Source organism: Python bivittatus, unplaced genomic scaffold (assembly GCF_059951505.1).
Source record: "Python bivittatus isolate LINGU-HERP-01145 unplaced genomic scaffold, Pbiv_v1 ctg000570_np1212, whole genome shotgun sequence".
Taxonomy (NCBI): Eukaryota; Metazoa; Chordata; class Lepidosauria; order Squamata; family Pythonidae; genus Python; species Python bivittatus.
The window spans coordinates 6,428,786-6,442,791 of NW_028277097.1; the positions used below are offsets into that span (position 1 = coordinate 6,428,786).

The 14,006-nt window shown below is 39.9% G+C and overlaps 1 protein-coding gene across 1 annotated transcript in view; it reads left to right on the top strand.

Moving 5' to 3' along the window:
• The first annotated feature begins 454 nt into the window (after positions 1 to 454).
• Positions 455 to 14,006, top strand: part of PLCXD3 (phosphatidylinositol specific phospholipase C X domain containing 3) — a 72,420-nt gene continuing 58,868 nt past the window's right edge. Inside the window, exon 1 of the mRNA XM_007437374.3 lies at positions 455 to 557. Within this exon, the coding sequence (XP_007437436.1) occupies positions 455 to 557 (103 nt within the window). The remainder of the gene's footprint in view (positions 558 to 14,006) is intronic.

Consider the following 14,006-nt stretch of genomic DNA (forward strand, 5'->3'; position numbering starts at 1 on the left):
GCTGTCGACTCTCGGCGGGCCTGACCCTCCCCAGGAGGCGACCCAGGAGCGGCGTCTCAAGGCCCCTCGTTGCGCCCCAGGCGCGCCTTGAACGATCCCTGGAGTTTAGGAAAGGGGGAGATTGCGCTCGGAAATGCCGGGGGAGCGGGCGGGCGGGCGGGCGGGGGCGGCAGCTGCGCTCCGGGACCGGCGCTTTTCCCGCCGAGCCCCTTCCGCGGCAGCCGAGAGGGTTCAGTATAACGAGCCGACTCCGCACGTGCCTGCGCCATCCGCCCGTGGGCGTGGCGCAGCGTGGCGCGTAAACTCTCTCTAGCAAAGCGAGGGCTGGAGACGAGCAAAGCGGCAGGGCTTCCAGGAGCCGGCAGAAGGAGGGGGCTGCCGCGGCTGCTGCTGCTACCGGCTGAGGCGAGCGAGCGAGACAGCGAGCGAGCGGTTTCCGTGCCAGGCACCAAGTATGGCTTCGTCGCAAGGCAAGATTGAGTTGAAATTCGCCGACTGGATGGCAACTTTGCCCGAAAGCATCCAAAGCGTGCCGCTGGCCAACCTGGCCATCCCAGGTAGGAGCCCTGCTCGTTGGGGAGGGCGGGGAGCGGGCGGTGTTTTGTCTTGGAGGTTTGCTTTGTTTCATTTGTGGGAAGCCGGGAGCAGCGAGGCTTGAGCACCTGAATGCTGCACCTCCTTTGCGTTCTCGGAAAGGTGACATTGGACCTTCTGTCCAGGCAGCCCCTGCTAGCTGATGGGGGCTGATGAACGCATGTGATGGCGGGCTGGGGATCATGACATACCGCCCGTTTTATAATGACAGTCTGTCTGCCTGCCTGTCTAATATCTGTGCCTCTGCACGGTATACCCGGGTCTTCGGTTTCTGCTCAGATGGCCACGAAATCTAAATTGGAGTCATGTTGCTATCCATGGTGCTTAATGCTCTCCTTCGATCTCCGAGGTCGAGCTTGTATTCCGAGAACAAGAGAAGAAAGTTACGGCTCACGGAACCATCTATTTATAGCCTATCTTTTCTGGACCTTTAGGACTACATAGATCAATGTCTCCATAACACCCTGGAAGGGGTCCCACACAGTGATCTGTGTGGCGAAATCACTTTGGTTTGTTCACACATGCATGTTCTCCTCTTGATTCATTATGCTTGGCTACTATTCTTTGAGGACAGCTACTCTAACTCAGATTAGACATCCCAAACCTCACAGTTTTGTTTTTCTCCTGAACAGGGTACATAAGTCTGCACACACCCCGTCCTAACCCATTCCTCTTTTTACCACACTGGGGAAGATCTGTATTTAAACCTGCAGACAGTTACTGTTATGCCCCTGACATGTGGAGTTAAGGTGAACATCTAACCGTTCTGCCTACAAAGTTGGTGTATTCACACATTTGCCTGATGCTGCAGTGACCGAGTAATGGACGTGCATGTTAAAAAGATGGATGTATATGTATGTAGGGGGTGGGGGTCAGGGGGACGAGCAGTTCAACTCGATGGATATCAGATGCTAAAGTGGAAATGACAGGCAAAAGCTTTTGGGATTGGTACTCCTGAAATAGCATAAAACATGGAAAATCTGCCAGTATTCAAAATAGACAGCTGGACCACAGTCATTTCAAAATTACCTACCTCCACAATGCCTGTAACAGATAACCATGCTGGGACAGGGAGGTTTGAATAGCAAAATCCTATTTCACCTTTGAAGGTCTTGGGGGAAGTTTTTGTCTCATTTTTGTCTTACCTGGCAGGATTGTTGTGGAGACAGATTTCTGTACATTTCCCATGTTCTTGGAGAATGGGGTAGAATGCAATTGTTGCCACGATTATGGTCTGAATAGTTTTTCTCCACAAATAGGTCAGCTTCCAAAATAGTGAATTTCCTTAACACACACCGACACACAGGGATTCCTTGGGGTTATTCATCTGAATGATGGAGGCTTTGCTTTAAAAAAAAAAAAAGAGTTAGTTTCATTGTTCTTCTTTCTTGCTCATCAATATCATCTTCATTCTCCTGGTTTATGTCACCTTGAGCTTTTGCTGTGAGTACCTGGATAAGCAACTCTAGGTCCTGACTACTTCAGCTTTATATCTGTATACATAACAAATCACTGTGATACATCTTTTAAGCTGCCTTTATGAAAAACCCTGCACATTAGGTGCATTTTAGATCCAAATGCCCAGCACACAACAGTGACCCTAATACAGGAGGAAGAAGAGGGTATTTGAAGGGGTATGTGTGCAAAGGGGGGCTTAAGTAAGGAAAAAGGATGTGCTTTTAACACTTTCTGTTAAAAACAATGTTTACTTATTTGGTGTAATCAATCAAATAAAACAGAAGAGTTAGAAGGAGATGATACCTAATCATGAAAACAGATGATACTTTAAATATTTCTCTGAATTTTAGCTATTTGTATTTAGTGAGGGCAAAAAGAAGACAAAACAGAGGCTTCTGGGGGTGGGGGATGTATTCTAATATGTTCTCTTAAGAATTACCTGATTTGAAAGGAATTTGTCTGCAAAAAGCATTTTGAGAGAAAGGAAGAAGAAAAAGAAAAACCCTTTGTATTCTGCAGTACAAAGGAATTTTCTGTTAATTGCTAATTGAAATCTAATATATGCTAATTGAAATCTAGTGCATGCAAATAGGTTAATTGCTCTGACATAGAAAGTGGATAGCTTGCTGATTGGAGATGTGTTTATTTGGCTAGTTAAATTTAAAAACAAAACACAATGATTGCTCTCTCTTCTGTGCCCACTCTCCCATCACAATAAGTTTTTTTTTAAAACCAAAATCTTAAGCACTGTAGTTAGATAACCTGTCTTGATCATTGAGTAATTCAGGTGCCAGTACTATAGTGAGGACTAAGTTTACGGTACAGCATGAACAGCATTTAACAACAAGAGATGAGGCCATCTGTGGGTGGTTGGCATTTAATCTTGCTGTTGAACAGATTCCAAACATGTCATAGCTCACTTGTAATGCACCTGCTTTGCATGCTAAATATCCCAGTTTTGTTCCTTGATGTCTCTAGGTATAGCTGAGAAAGGCTCTAGTTTGAAACCCTGGGAAGAAACCGACAGCTTAATCTATGCCGAGGAACATGAATCAGTGGCCTCTGACTCAGTATGAGGTTGCTTCTTATCTTCCTAAAGGAATATGCCACCCTATAAGCTTGATCCACTTTCAGAAAAAAAGAGATTCCCAGTTGAATTGGGAGCTATTTCAGAGTAGATGGGGTAGGCTCTGGTCAAGAAACAAGTGGAAATAATATATGAGATTACTCTTAATTCTTAATGGTAACCCCCAAAATATAGCTTGGTTCTGAGAAAAACTCATATCCTTTCCTTTGATGGACACGGGGGAAGTATCGTAACTGGAAGAGATCGGATATACTAGTGGATATTTTTCTAACTCTCCTTCTGATCTTTTTTTGGGGTTCTCTGTGCAGGTGAGATTTATTAGTTTGAAAATCTCCCTAATGCTGATTGTGCCATTGGTATTTCCTTCTTTCCTTCAGCTTTCCCTGACCTCATTCTCTAAACATGTTGGACTATAGTACGCTTCTCATCAGAGGCTCTCAGACAGTGGAAGTGATTTGAAAGTGGGGTTGAGAAAAGCTGCTTTATTCCAAAGCCTCCCTTGGGATTTCATTCATAAACACTTATCTGAATTGACCTGGACAATATTGATTACACCTTTTGGTTCTCTTTCATTGAAGGTAGCAAAAGATAATTCCCTTTTTGTTAGAGCACTTGCAAGCCTTCTGAGGTCTCCAAGGGGTCAAACTGAGGTTATTAAAAGCAGAAGGAGACAAGAGAAAAAAAGGCTTAATGAATCAATGGATTGTATCTGTACTTACCTGGGAGCAAGTCCTTATGAGTATGACTGATAACTGCTGAGTAAACATTTATGAGAATAGACCAAAAGTGTCTTCTTCTGCCATACCAAGACAAACATACAAATATGTCATTCTGATTTTACAGTTTTGGGTTGACTTAAATCCTCTGGATTTAAACATGACAACTAGACTTGGCACAATGATTGCATAGTTAATTATTTAAAAGCTTATTCTATCTGAATTTTGGGAATTATAGTCACAACATATTTGAAGGGCATCAGGAAGGCATCTTTTTAAAAGCTGTGTTATTGATGTTTATGTTTGTCTATTAAAGCACTATATCAGGGTTTTCCCAACTGCTTTGCAGAACTCTATCTACTTTTGCCAGCTAGAACCACCCTGTGAAAGAGGTTCATCTGAAAGAGTGGCTGGCCCAAAGTCACCAAGTGAACCTCCATGTTTGAGGGTGGATTAGACTCTGGATCTCAACCATTCTGACTCCAGTATTTAACCACTACACCACACTGGCTCCTTCTGCTTTAGCTAAGTTGGTAGTGTGGTTAAATTGTGATGTTTATTTAAGGGGACGGAAAGATTTTTTTTTTCATTAAATATCTCTCCAACTTTCCCTTTTCTTTATTTTAATTGGTCAATTAATATACTGATTACTTTAAACTTTAAACCTAGAAAGTATAGTCCCTACAACAAGGTATATCAGATGATGCTGAAGTTGGTTACTTATTCCCAGTTTTGCTTTCATGAACAATTTTGGAAGAGAATCAGTGAATCAATGAATGTTCATATAATGCTGTGCCTAACGTTAAGCACAGCGTCAGCCCCACATTGTATCACTATGATGGAGATTCTCTGTCCTTTAAGATAAATGGTAAGTCCTCTAATGAAAGTAATATTTTTTGTGCAAGAAAATATTCAGCAATGTCCAAGTCAGCCTTTCCATCCTGTTTCCTTCTGGATGTGTTGCCCTGTAACTTCCAGAATTCCCCGTCTTTGGCCATGCTGGGAATTCTTGGAGTTAATATCCTATAATATCTGGAAAGTGTCCAGTTAGGGAAGGTACATACATTCTATAATGCCTGGAAAATTGCTTACATTACACTGGTTTACTTCTTGTTGCAGACCCAGGGTACAAATATATATGGACCAAAAGCCCGACATATATTCAATCTGACTTTTTTTCCTTTGTGCCTTCGAGTCAGTGTTGACTCCTGGCGACTGCCTGGAGAAGTCCCTGCAATTTTCTTGGCAAGATTTCAGAAGTGGTTTGCCCTTGCCTGCTTCCTAGGGCTAAGAGAGAATGGCTGGCCCAAGGTCACCTAGCTGGCTTCATGCCTAAGGCAGGACTAAAACTCAAGTCTCCCAGTTTCTAGCCTGATGCCTTAACCACTATACCAAACTGGCGTTCTCTCTTAGTTTGATGGGCTTCTATTTCTCATCGTATCTGCTTAGCATGGTCAATACACCACTGCTGATTGTCACATAGTTTTAGCGCTCCACCTTGGCTGGGGGTGATGGGAATTGTAGTGCACTCACAGTTGTGAGGAAACTGGGAACTTCTGTGATCCATTGTTCTATCTAATCTTGCTAATGCTTTCTTGCTCTACTTTTTTCTCTTAACACATTTAATATAGTGATCATTCACAGAGTGTAGAGAGCAAAGAGGATGGCCTTGAGGGAGAGAGGGGAGATCTGTTGCCATAGCAACGAGTAGGAAAACACCACTTTAGCCCAAACAATGAAGGTATGTGTAAACATTTCAGACAGAGACCCCCCTAATTCACATGAGTATAAGAGAGGGAAGAGGTGAAACATAATCAGGCTTGCAAGATTCTATTACTACACTCAATCTTAATAAAAGTAGTTTTAAACTTAACATGGAATTGATTTCTTGGCCTGATCTACATCTTGAGGCTGACAAAGGGCACAATTGTAGTCCAGTCATAATGGAAGCCCAGCAGAATTAAGTATTTTTTAGACAGCCTTCTCTGCATAGCATGTGGCTACACATAAACCATTTTTTATTTTATTTATCTGTGGTTTAGCAGCATAGACTTCTATGCTGCTCCAGGATAATGACTCAAATGGTAAACCTGGCATTAAGAGATTAACAGGGCAATCCATATATGCTGGACCAGTTCCTCACTATCATGGATAAATTCTTTTATAGCTTGTTCTTATTCATCCTCACTGAAGTCAGTATATTCCTGTGGCAGATGTTAAATTTGTTTTTACAGCAGGAAGTATGTTGATCTCAAGATTTACATAGCAAGAATTGAGTTCTAACTTCGAATATTATCTGCATCTGTTGTTACAAGAGGAAGACTGTACATAGGACGAGTTATCTTTACAGCCCTAATGGATTTATCTTGATTGATTCAATATTTAAGATGTTCCAGGGTAATAAAATACAGTTGGTTCCTGATAATTCACTGCAGTTATGTCTGCTGCTTTTTCTTTGGCCTTGGAATTAAAAAGAGGGTCATGGCTTCAGTAGCAGTGCATCAAAGCTTATATTTATCCAATCCACACTCCAAAGGTAGATTGTTCATAGCAAGGGGTACTCTGGATGTCTCAAAATTGTAATATATTTATTATTAAAAATAAGATTTATTATGAGTTAATTTCTTCTTTCTTTTGCACCCCCCCCCAATAATGAGACTTACAGCATCTGTTTTATGAAATGCATCTGTTTTGCTGAATATACAAAGGGATTCTTTGAGATGATGTCCTGATTGAATAATGGTGAGAAAATTATAGAGGGAAATGAAATGCTGAAGGCACGGACAATGATTATTATCTACTGATAACGTACATATACAAAACAGTTGTTGTGTATGATGTTAGTATTCCTGCACTCATAGTAAGCTGATGAACACATATATTACATTAAAAACCGACTGTCTCTTTTCAAGTCCTGAGAGAAGGAGCTGAAACATTTGACAAATTGATCCAAGAATAGCCATCTTAAGATCACTGATAGGGGATCCTGGAAGACTGAAATGCTCTCCAACTGGTTTTGTAATATTGCTGGTTTTGATGTCAGATAAGTGACCATTTATTTCATCCTTCCAGATGTGAGGATTTCAACCTGAAGAATTCTCAGCAATGGCTGTGCTGGCTGGAGAATTCCGGGGATCAAAGTTTACATATTAGGAACAGCCAATTTTTCATAAGAACTGGCTTGATGATCTTACATAAAATGCAAGGGTGCATTTCTATGCCTGGGTGAGTGGCACACTCGGACTAAGTAGCCAAAATTGGGCTTCTCCTACAGGAGGTGATGGTATCCCATTGCTTGCAGGTGCCACCCCTGAAAAATGGGAGAGGTGACCTCTGAGAAGAAAGCACTTCACCTCCAGCCCCAATCTTCCAAAAATGGCTTCAGATTTCTGGGTGGTGATGGGGGGGGCATTTTTTGGCATGTTAAGTGGTGGGGTTAAGGGTGGAAATGTGATTAGAAATCCTCCTCCTGCTCTGATACCCACCCTTAAAACAAACAAATAAAAGAACAGAACAAAAATCAATCCTGACCCTTCCAGGAACAGAACCATTACCCACCTCTCTCCTAAATGCCCAGAAATTGCTATCTCCAAATCTCCCCGTATTGGTAAACAAAATACCCAAGGGAGGGGCCAAACAGAATGATGTCTGCAATGTTCGTATTCTTTAGAAGTTTACACATTCAAAGAAAATGTGGTGAAGGTAGGAGATTGTTTGCAGGGTGAATATCCAGTGCAGTTTAGGGGGTTTAGGTGTTAAATTAACAATGGTGAGACCAAGATTCAAGTCCTGACTAGATCAGGGAGCTCATAGATTGGGATCAGTAGCTCCCTCTCAATCCTATTTACCTCAAAGGGTTGTTTCTGTGAAGATGAGATGAAAGGAGATCCAGTTCACGAGCCCCAGAGGAAAAGCAGGCTATAAATGAAATAAATTAGTAATAAGATCTGTTGCCATCTGTATTCATTCTTAGAACGGATGGAGGTGAACGGGAAAGAAATACTGTGCTGAACATGCTACATTAGCCAGTCCTGTAGTTAAAGTGTGTTTAAAATTTTAACATGATTTAAAACCTTGGAATATAACAAGCTTTTCTGACTGGTATTCAGTGGGGCTCACAAACCATATCCAATTCAAAGTTTTAACAGGATTAGTTCAGAATACTAGATATAATTCTGTCGAATGCTTGGGAATCAGATGATCAAACCTAAGAATTCTTCATTACAAGGGAGATACAGGGGTACCTATTTCTAGATAAGTGTGAATAGGGCTGTTACTACTCAGGAAGAAATGTGCTTTTCCAGCTGATTCTCTGCTGTCCTTAGTATCTAGTTCCAGAGATTTTTAAAAGCCTTCAGAAATATGATCCATTTTCATAATATGAAAACATTTAGTCCAGTCTGCTTCCTTAGAACATTGCCATCCCGTTATTGCCTCATATAGTTGGATGCGTAAGTCAGAATTTACATCTAAATAAACAAGCTTTGAGATTGAAATGTTATGCTCACTTATTTAGGAATAAACCCACTTAACCCAATTTATATCTGAAGTACAACTCATGCATATTTATTTAGATTGAAATGTTATACATTTCTTTCCAAGTAAATTTGCATAGGCTTCACTCCACATCAGAGATGGATTTGGGGAGATGAAATATTAAGAGGGTGAAGAATGACTGCCAAGGAATTATACATGCACTTTTCCATAAGGATTCAGGGTAAGACGTTGTAGCAGATAGTACATAGGTCTTACGCAATCTTGTTTTTATTCCCACTTTCCTTCAGGAAGCAAAAATTACTGAAACGGCTGCTTTCCTCCAGCCCTGATCAGTCATCACAATTACTCTGTGAAGTAGAATTGGGAAGAGAATGTGACTGGCTCAATGTGACTGATATGGTTGAGGAGGGGCATGTACCCCTCTAATCCAACCTGCTGCTTTCTAGGAATTATGCTCAAAATTACTATGGATGTAGCGTAATACATCCAGAGGTCTCTAACTTGGGTAAGCTGGCACAACTATTATACAATACCACACTGGTTTTGAGTTCAACCTTTACAAAAAGGCATTAAGTACTCACACATGTTATGGGGTTACCTTGGTGTTCCCAGTAAGAAATAAACTGCATTCATTTCTCATCAAAGACAATTGATGACCCCAACACATCTTTTCCTTCTGCTTCCATTGTTTGCTAATTGATTCATTTCAATGATGTCCAGTCCCTTAATTATTTGCTTCACTGATGCACATTTCAAGGACTTAGCAAGAACAGAGTAGCTTTGTTGCTAATAAAGAGTTTTTGCGGTAACAATAATCTGGTTGGCCCTTGTTAATCACCTGCTGATGATTTCAGTATTAAAATTAATAAGCCCAACATGAGCCTGACCCCTGTCCTTTGGATAATAACCTTCTTTCATCTGGAACTAATAAGATGACAATTATAATATCCTCACTGAAAGTTAACCCAATACAAGGACCACTTGTTCTCAAGGTCAGAACTGAGCTTTCCATTCTACAGCCTAGAACAGGGTTCTTCAACCTCAGCAACTGTGCAATCCCCTCTCGTGAATAAGACTAATGATTGTATTGGCTTCAGCAGGAAATACATACACCATTTCCTAAAAGATCAGTAGCTTTCAACATAGCTTTCTTGATTTGGGCTTACTTTTATCAGTGGTAAGAGCACATTGGTTATTTTTACCTTTTTCCATACCATCCAGCAAAACCATTTCTATTTTGAAAGGCTAGAAATTTCAAATAACTGATAAAAATATTGAACTTCTTGAACACATATACTTCTACAGACATCCCAAACACTATAGAGCAATGTTTCTCAAATTTGGCGGCTTTCTGATGGGTGGACTTCAATTCCCAGAATTCCCCAGCCAGCCTTGCTGGCTGGGGGATTCTGGGAGTTGAAGTCCACCCATCTTAAAGTTGCTGAGGTTGAGGAACTCTGGCCTAGAAGAAGCTGGATAAGAAGAATGGCAAGGAGAGATAGAAGAGGGAGACAGATCAATAAAGCAGTTGCTAGCTCTTGCCCAGAAAGGGCGGTGGGTGGGGGGAACCCCATTGTAGAAGGTTGAGCAACCTACAGCAATATGACTGCAAGAAGCCTCAGACTAATTTCATGTAGGCCATGGCTTCTCATTTTGTACTAAGTGTATTACTGAATTTGTTCACTGTGGGCTAAGCACAATGCATCAACCCAAGTATTGTGTTTTGGTAATTATGGTTTTCAGAGGCACACAAACTGGGGTCCCAAGACTGCATGGTCTCTCCCACAGACCACCCAGGGACCACAAAAGCAGAGGTGTTCATAAGGGGGATCAAGTTAAGTCAAGATGGTGGCCAGGACTGTGCACAAATACAAAAGGAGTTGGACTTAAATGGCACATTTGAGGCTGCCATCTTAACATTTTTGAATCCCTGTCAATGTCTATGCACTAAAGGTCATTACCAGATTGAAAGAGAACATTGTTAAATGCATGGTGGCAGAGTAATCATTCACTCCATTTAATTTCAATGAAAAGTAAGTGAAATTAATTTCCATCCTGACTTCACCTACTACTTTTTGAACAGTGGCCCTCAACATATCACTGGAAGCCCTAATGCAGCCCAGATGTGGCTTATTCAACAAACCATGATTAAACAAGGTATGGCATAGCAGGATGTATATATCCAGCAGAGAGTGTGGAAAAGAGGAAACAGTGTGAGAAAGAGATGAAATGGGGGAATACCAGAAAGACAGAATGGGTTGCTCTTACCTACTTTTAACTATAGCCCCAGTGTTATATGCTAACCACTAACATGCAGATCTTTCAAGATTACCCCAAAATACTTGCCTTCTGGTCCATGTGGATTACTCTCACCTATTGCAGAGCGTGCTATGGGTGCAAGAGCTGAAAATACAGAATAAAACTTTGATAATGATGTGATGCCTTCTCTTCAGTAGGAACTACTAATGTTTTCAAGCTGGTATACACATAATAAAAAATGGGATAACCAGGAACAATACATTTGGTTTTAAATTAATGTGATGAACTGGTTGCTTATTATAGGACATACTGCATTTTCAGCAATTCATGTTCACGCATTAGATTTTGTGTTTGCCAAAGAAAAATGGGCATGGAGTTACTCACATTTCAGAGTGTTAATCACAAAAGCTAGAATAGTATAAAATGCACTACACCGCGTGGGAAACGGGTAATTTAAATACATCTTACCATGCCAATAACTGTAATTGAAATAAGTGCAAATATTCCATGAATTCCCTTTTCATCTCCAAAACAGTAGTCCAGATTTTATGTGAAAAAGATTTCAGGAACATGAATCATGTTTGGCAGTTAGTACAAATTGCCAGCATTATTTATGCAATATTAACAACTTCTTGGAACACTTTCCTTATGTTGATTTCTATTGTAATTCCCAAATCAATTTTCAGTGGACTTGAATATTCAGACCAACTTCCCTTGTGTGTCTGGGACATGGTGGGCATGATATCAGAACCTTATATTAATAGGAAGGTTAAACAAATAGGAATTATTTATTCTGAAACAATTCCAAGCTTTTTTTCTGCCTGAAGCTTGTTCCTACTACATCAGTGTGACACTATCTTTCTCTTTCTTCCCAAATCAGCATCTACATCTTCACAAAGCCTTAGGCACACGGCCATAGTTCTTGACTGCAATCATAATTTAAGCCATTGAATCTAGTCCATTTTACTTAATCTAGTCAGTTCAAAGCATCCTGCAGAATGGGCTCTCCAGCCTAGGTTTGAATACTTGGAATACAGCTGCCTGTCTGGAAACTGAACTGTTGTTACTGTTAAGTTTTTCTTAACGTTCAGTTGGCATCTGCCTCTCTATAACTTAGTTCCATTATTACATGTCCTACTCTCTGGAATAAAGGAGAACTGTGATGGAATGGTGTTATGAAGGCCATACTCAGGGAGATTAGCATTTCCTTAGCCCGCAACAGGAGCGTGGGAAGTTTAAGAAGCTGAGACTGGCACCACCCTAAGGAATTCACGGTGTTGTGGCTTGCTGGCTTGGAACTTAGGTTCAGTTCTTTGTAAACATGCACTGTGCGCATCAGAATTGTCCCGCTAGCAGCGGTTCCGAAAGTCTGCGGGTCTGGCTTCTTTGACACAAAAAATGTTGATATCAGGTTCAGCCCAAAGAACTTCACGAGACAGTGCAAATATAGTTCTGTTGCGTTTATTAGCTTCCACCTCAAGACAGAAATCTCTCCAGACTGAAACTTCATAATGCCATTCCATCACAAGAACAGATCTTGATCTTCTGTGTGAGACTTCTTTACAGTACTTGAAAAAATTACTCAGTCATGTTATCTCGAAGCTAGATATACCCAGTTCTCAAAATTTCTTGTTAAGATTTAGTATAGTAGACCTGAATGGTCTTCTTTACATTCATTCCACTTTGCTTGAATCCATCCTTGCTCACAACTAGACATAGTATTTCAAATGATATTAGACCAATGTAAAACAGAGTGGAGATTATTTTGTAAATCATACTGTATACTATCTTTTCTTAGTTTAGCACCTTCCAATATTAGACATGGAATCCTTCTGTGTTATGTTAGTGAGAGAGGATTCCAGTAAGCATATTGTTGAGCTTTTCATATATGTCTGATAGGCAACTGTGGGAATAAAGTGGTGGAGAAGATGAAGTGTTGGAATGACCTGCAAGGCTTTTTTCATGTGTGTATGTGTGTTTCTGTTCTTCAAATGAAAATGGCAACTGTTTGATGAAATCCCACATTTAGTGATTTCAATGTGGATGTTTTTAAGAATAAAGTTTTTTTAGAGGTTGTGAGCCACCACAACTCCTATTGGATTGAAATGGAAAATAAATGGAATAAATAAATAAATGAGAAATTTATCCAACTATAACCAAGTATTATCTTCAGTTTTACAAAGAAAAAGAGTCCTATTAGTCACACCAGAAAAGCCTTATTGAAAATAAATGGGATTTAAGTTGCTCATGAAGAATTAACTGCCACTGATTTTAGTAAATCTACACTTAGAATGACTAAGTCTCCATCTCACTTGTTGCTTTTAATTGGAGTCACTCCTAGGTAAGTGAGCATAAAATATATAATCTTAAACTCCTCGATAATCAGGCTTGATCACTGTTATCATCATTTGCTTATAAGGAGATCATCTGCTTACTGAGGAGTAAGTCCCACTGAGTTCAGTGAAGCATACTTCTCTGCAGGCATTCAGTAGGATTGTGTTGTAAATACTGTACATGTTCTGTATTTTGACTTCTTGTATTTGTTGGCTCATCCTTCTATGGATTAATTTACAAAGGATTCTTTCTTCTTCTTCTAAGTCACAGTGGGAGTGTTCTTGCTTGTTCTTTCTCTTTCTCTTTAATTACATTTTAATTCTAGCTCTCCTTTTGGCATCTTCAAATTTCTGATGTATATGACCTCTTACACTGACATTTTATAAGCTTATATTTGGCCAAGATAATTTTTTTTCTGAGGAAGTTTCAAGAACATCTGCTTAGCCATTTGGGGGCCATTGGAGCATGTAGAAATTATATCATTCAGTTGTTTAACTATTGCTGAAATGGTGCTTCCTATTTTAGTGTGAGCATAGAGGAAAAAACTGTTAATTTGCAATAAGTGAAAATTTCAAAATTGGTTTGCACATGGATTTTTCTCTGGAATTCTGTTTTTTTTTTTTTAGCTCATCCTTAGCATAGAATATTCTATTTCATTTTCTATAGCTGCTATGATTAAAATGATGTTGGATAGGAGATTTGGATTGAAATTCCTGAACAGATATGAAGTTTGCTGCTGTATGATGTTGGCCAAGTCAATATTGCTTGGTTTGGAAGTGATTGTAAATAATGTTTTACTATTGCATTAATTACTCTAAGGTTTATATATTCTCCCACAGTTCTTTAGTGCAATCATCCAACATTTAACCCATCTCTAACATTTTAATTTGATTATTCTTAATGATGGTTAGGAATAGTTAAAAATAACTTTATTCTGATTATTCCTAACAGTGGCTTATTGAAATAAGTCAGTTTCACAAACATGGTTTGCTTTGATAAACTATTGCTAATGGTGACTACACAGTTTGTCAAAGTTCAGACAGAACACTCAACTGGGATTA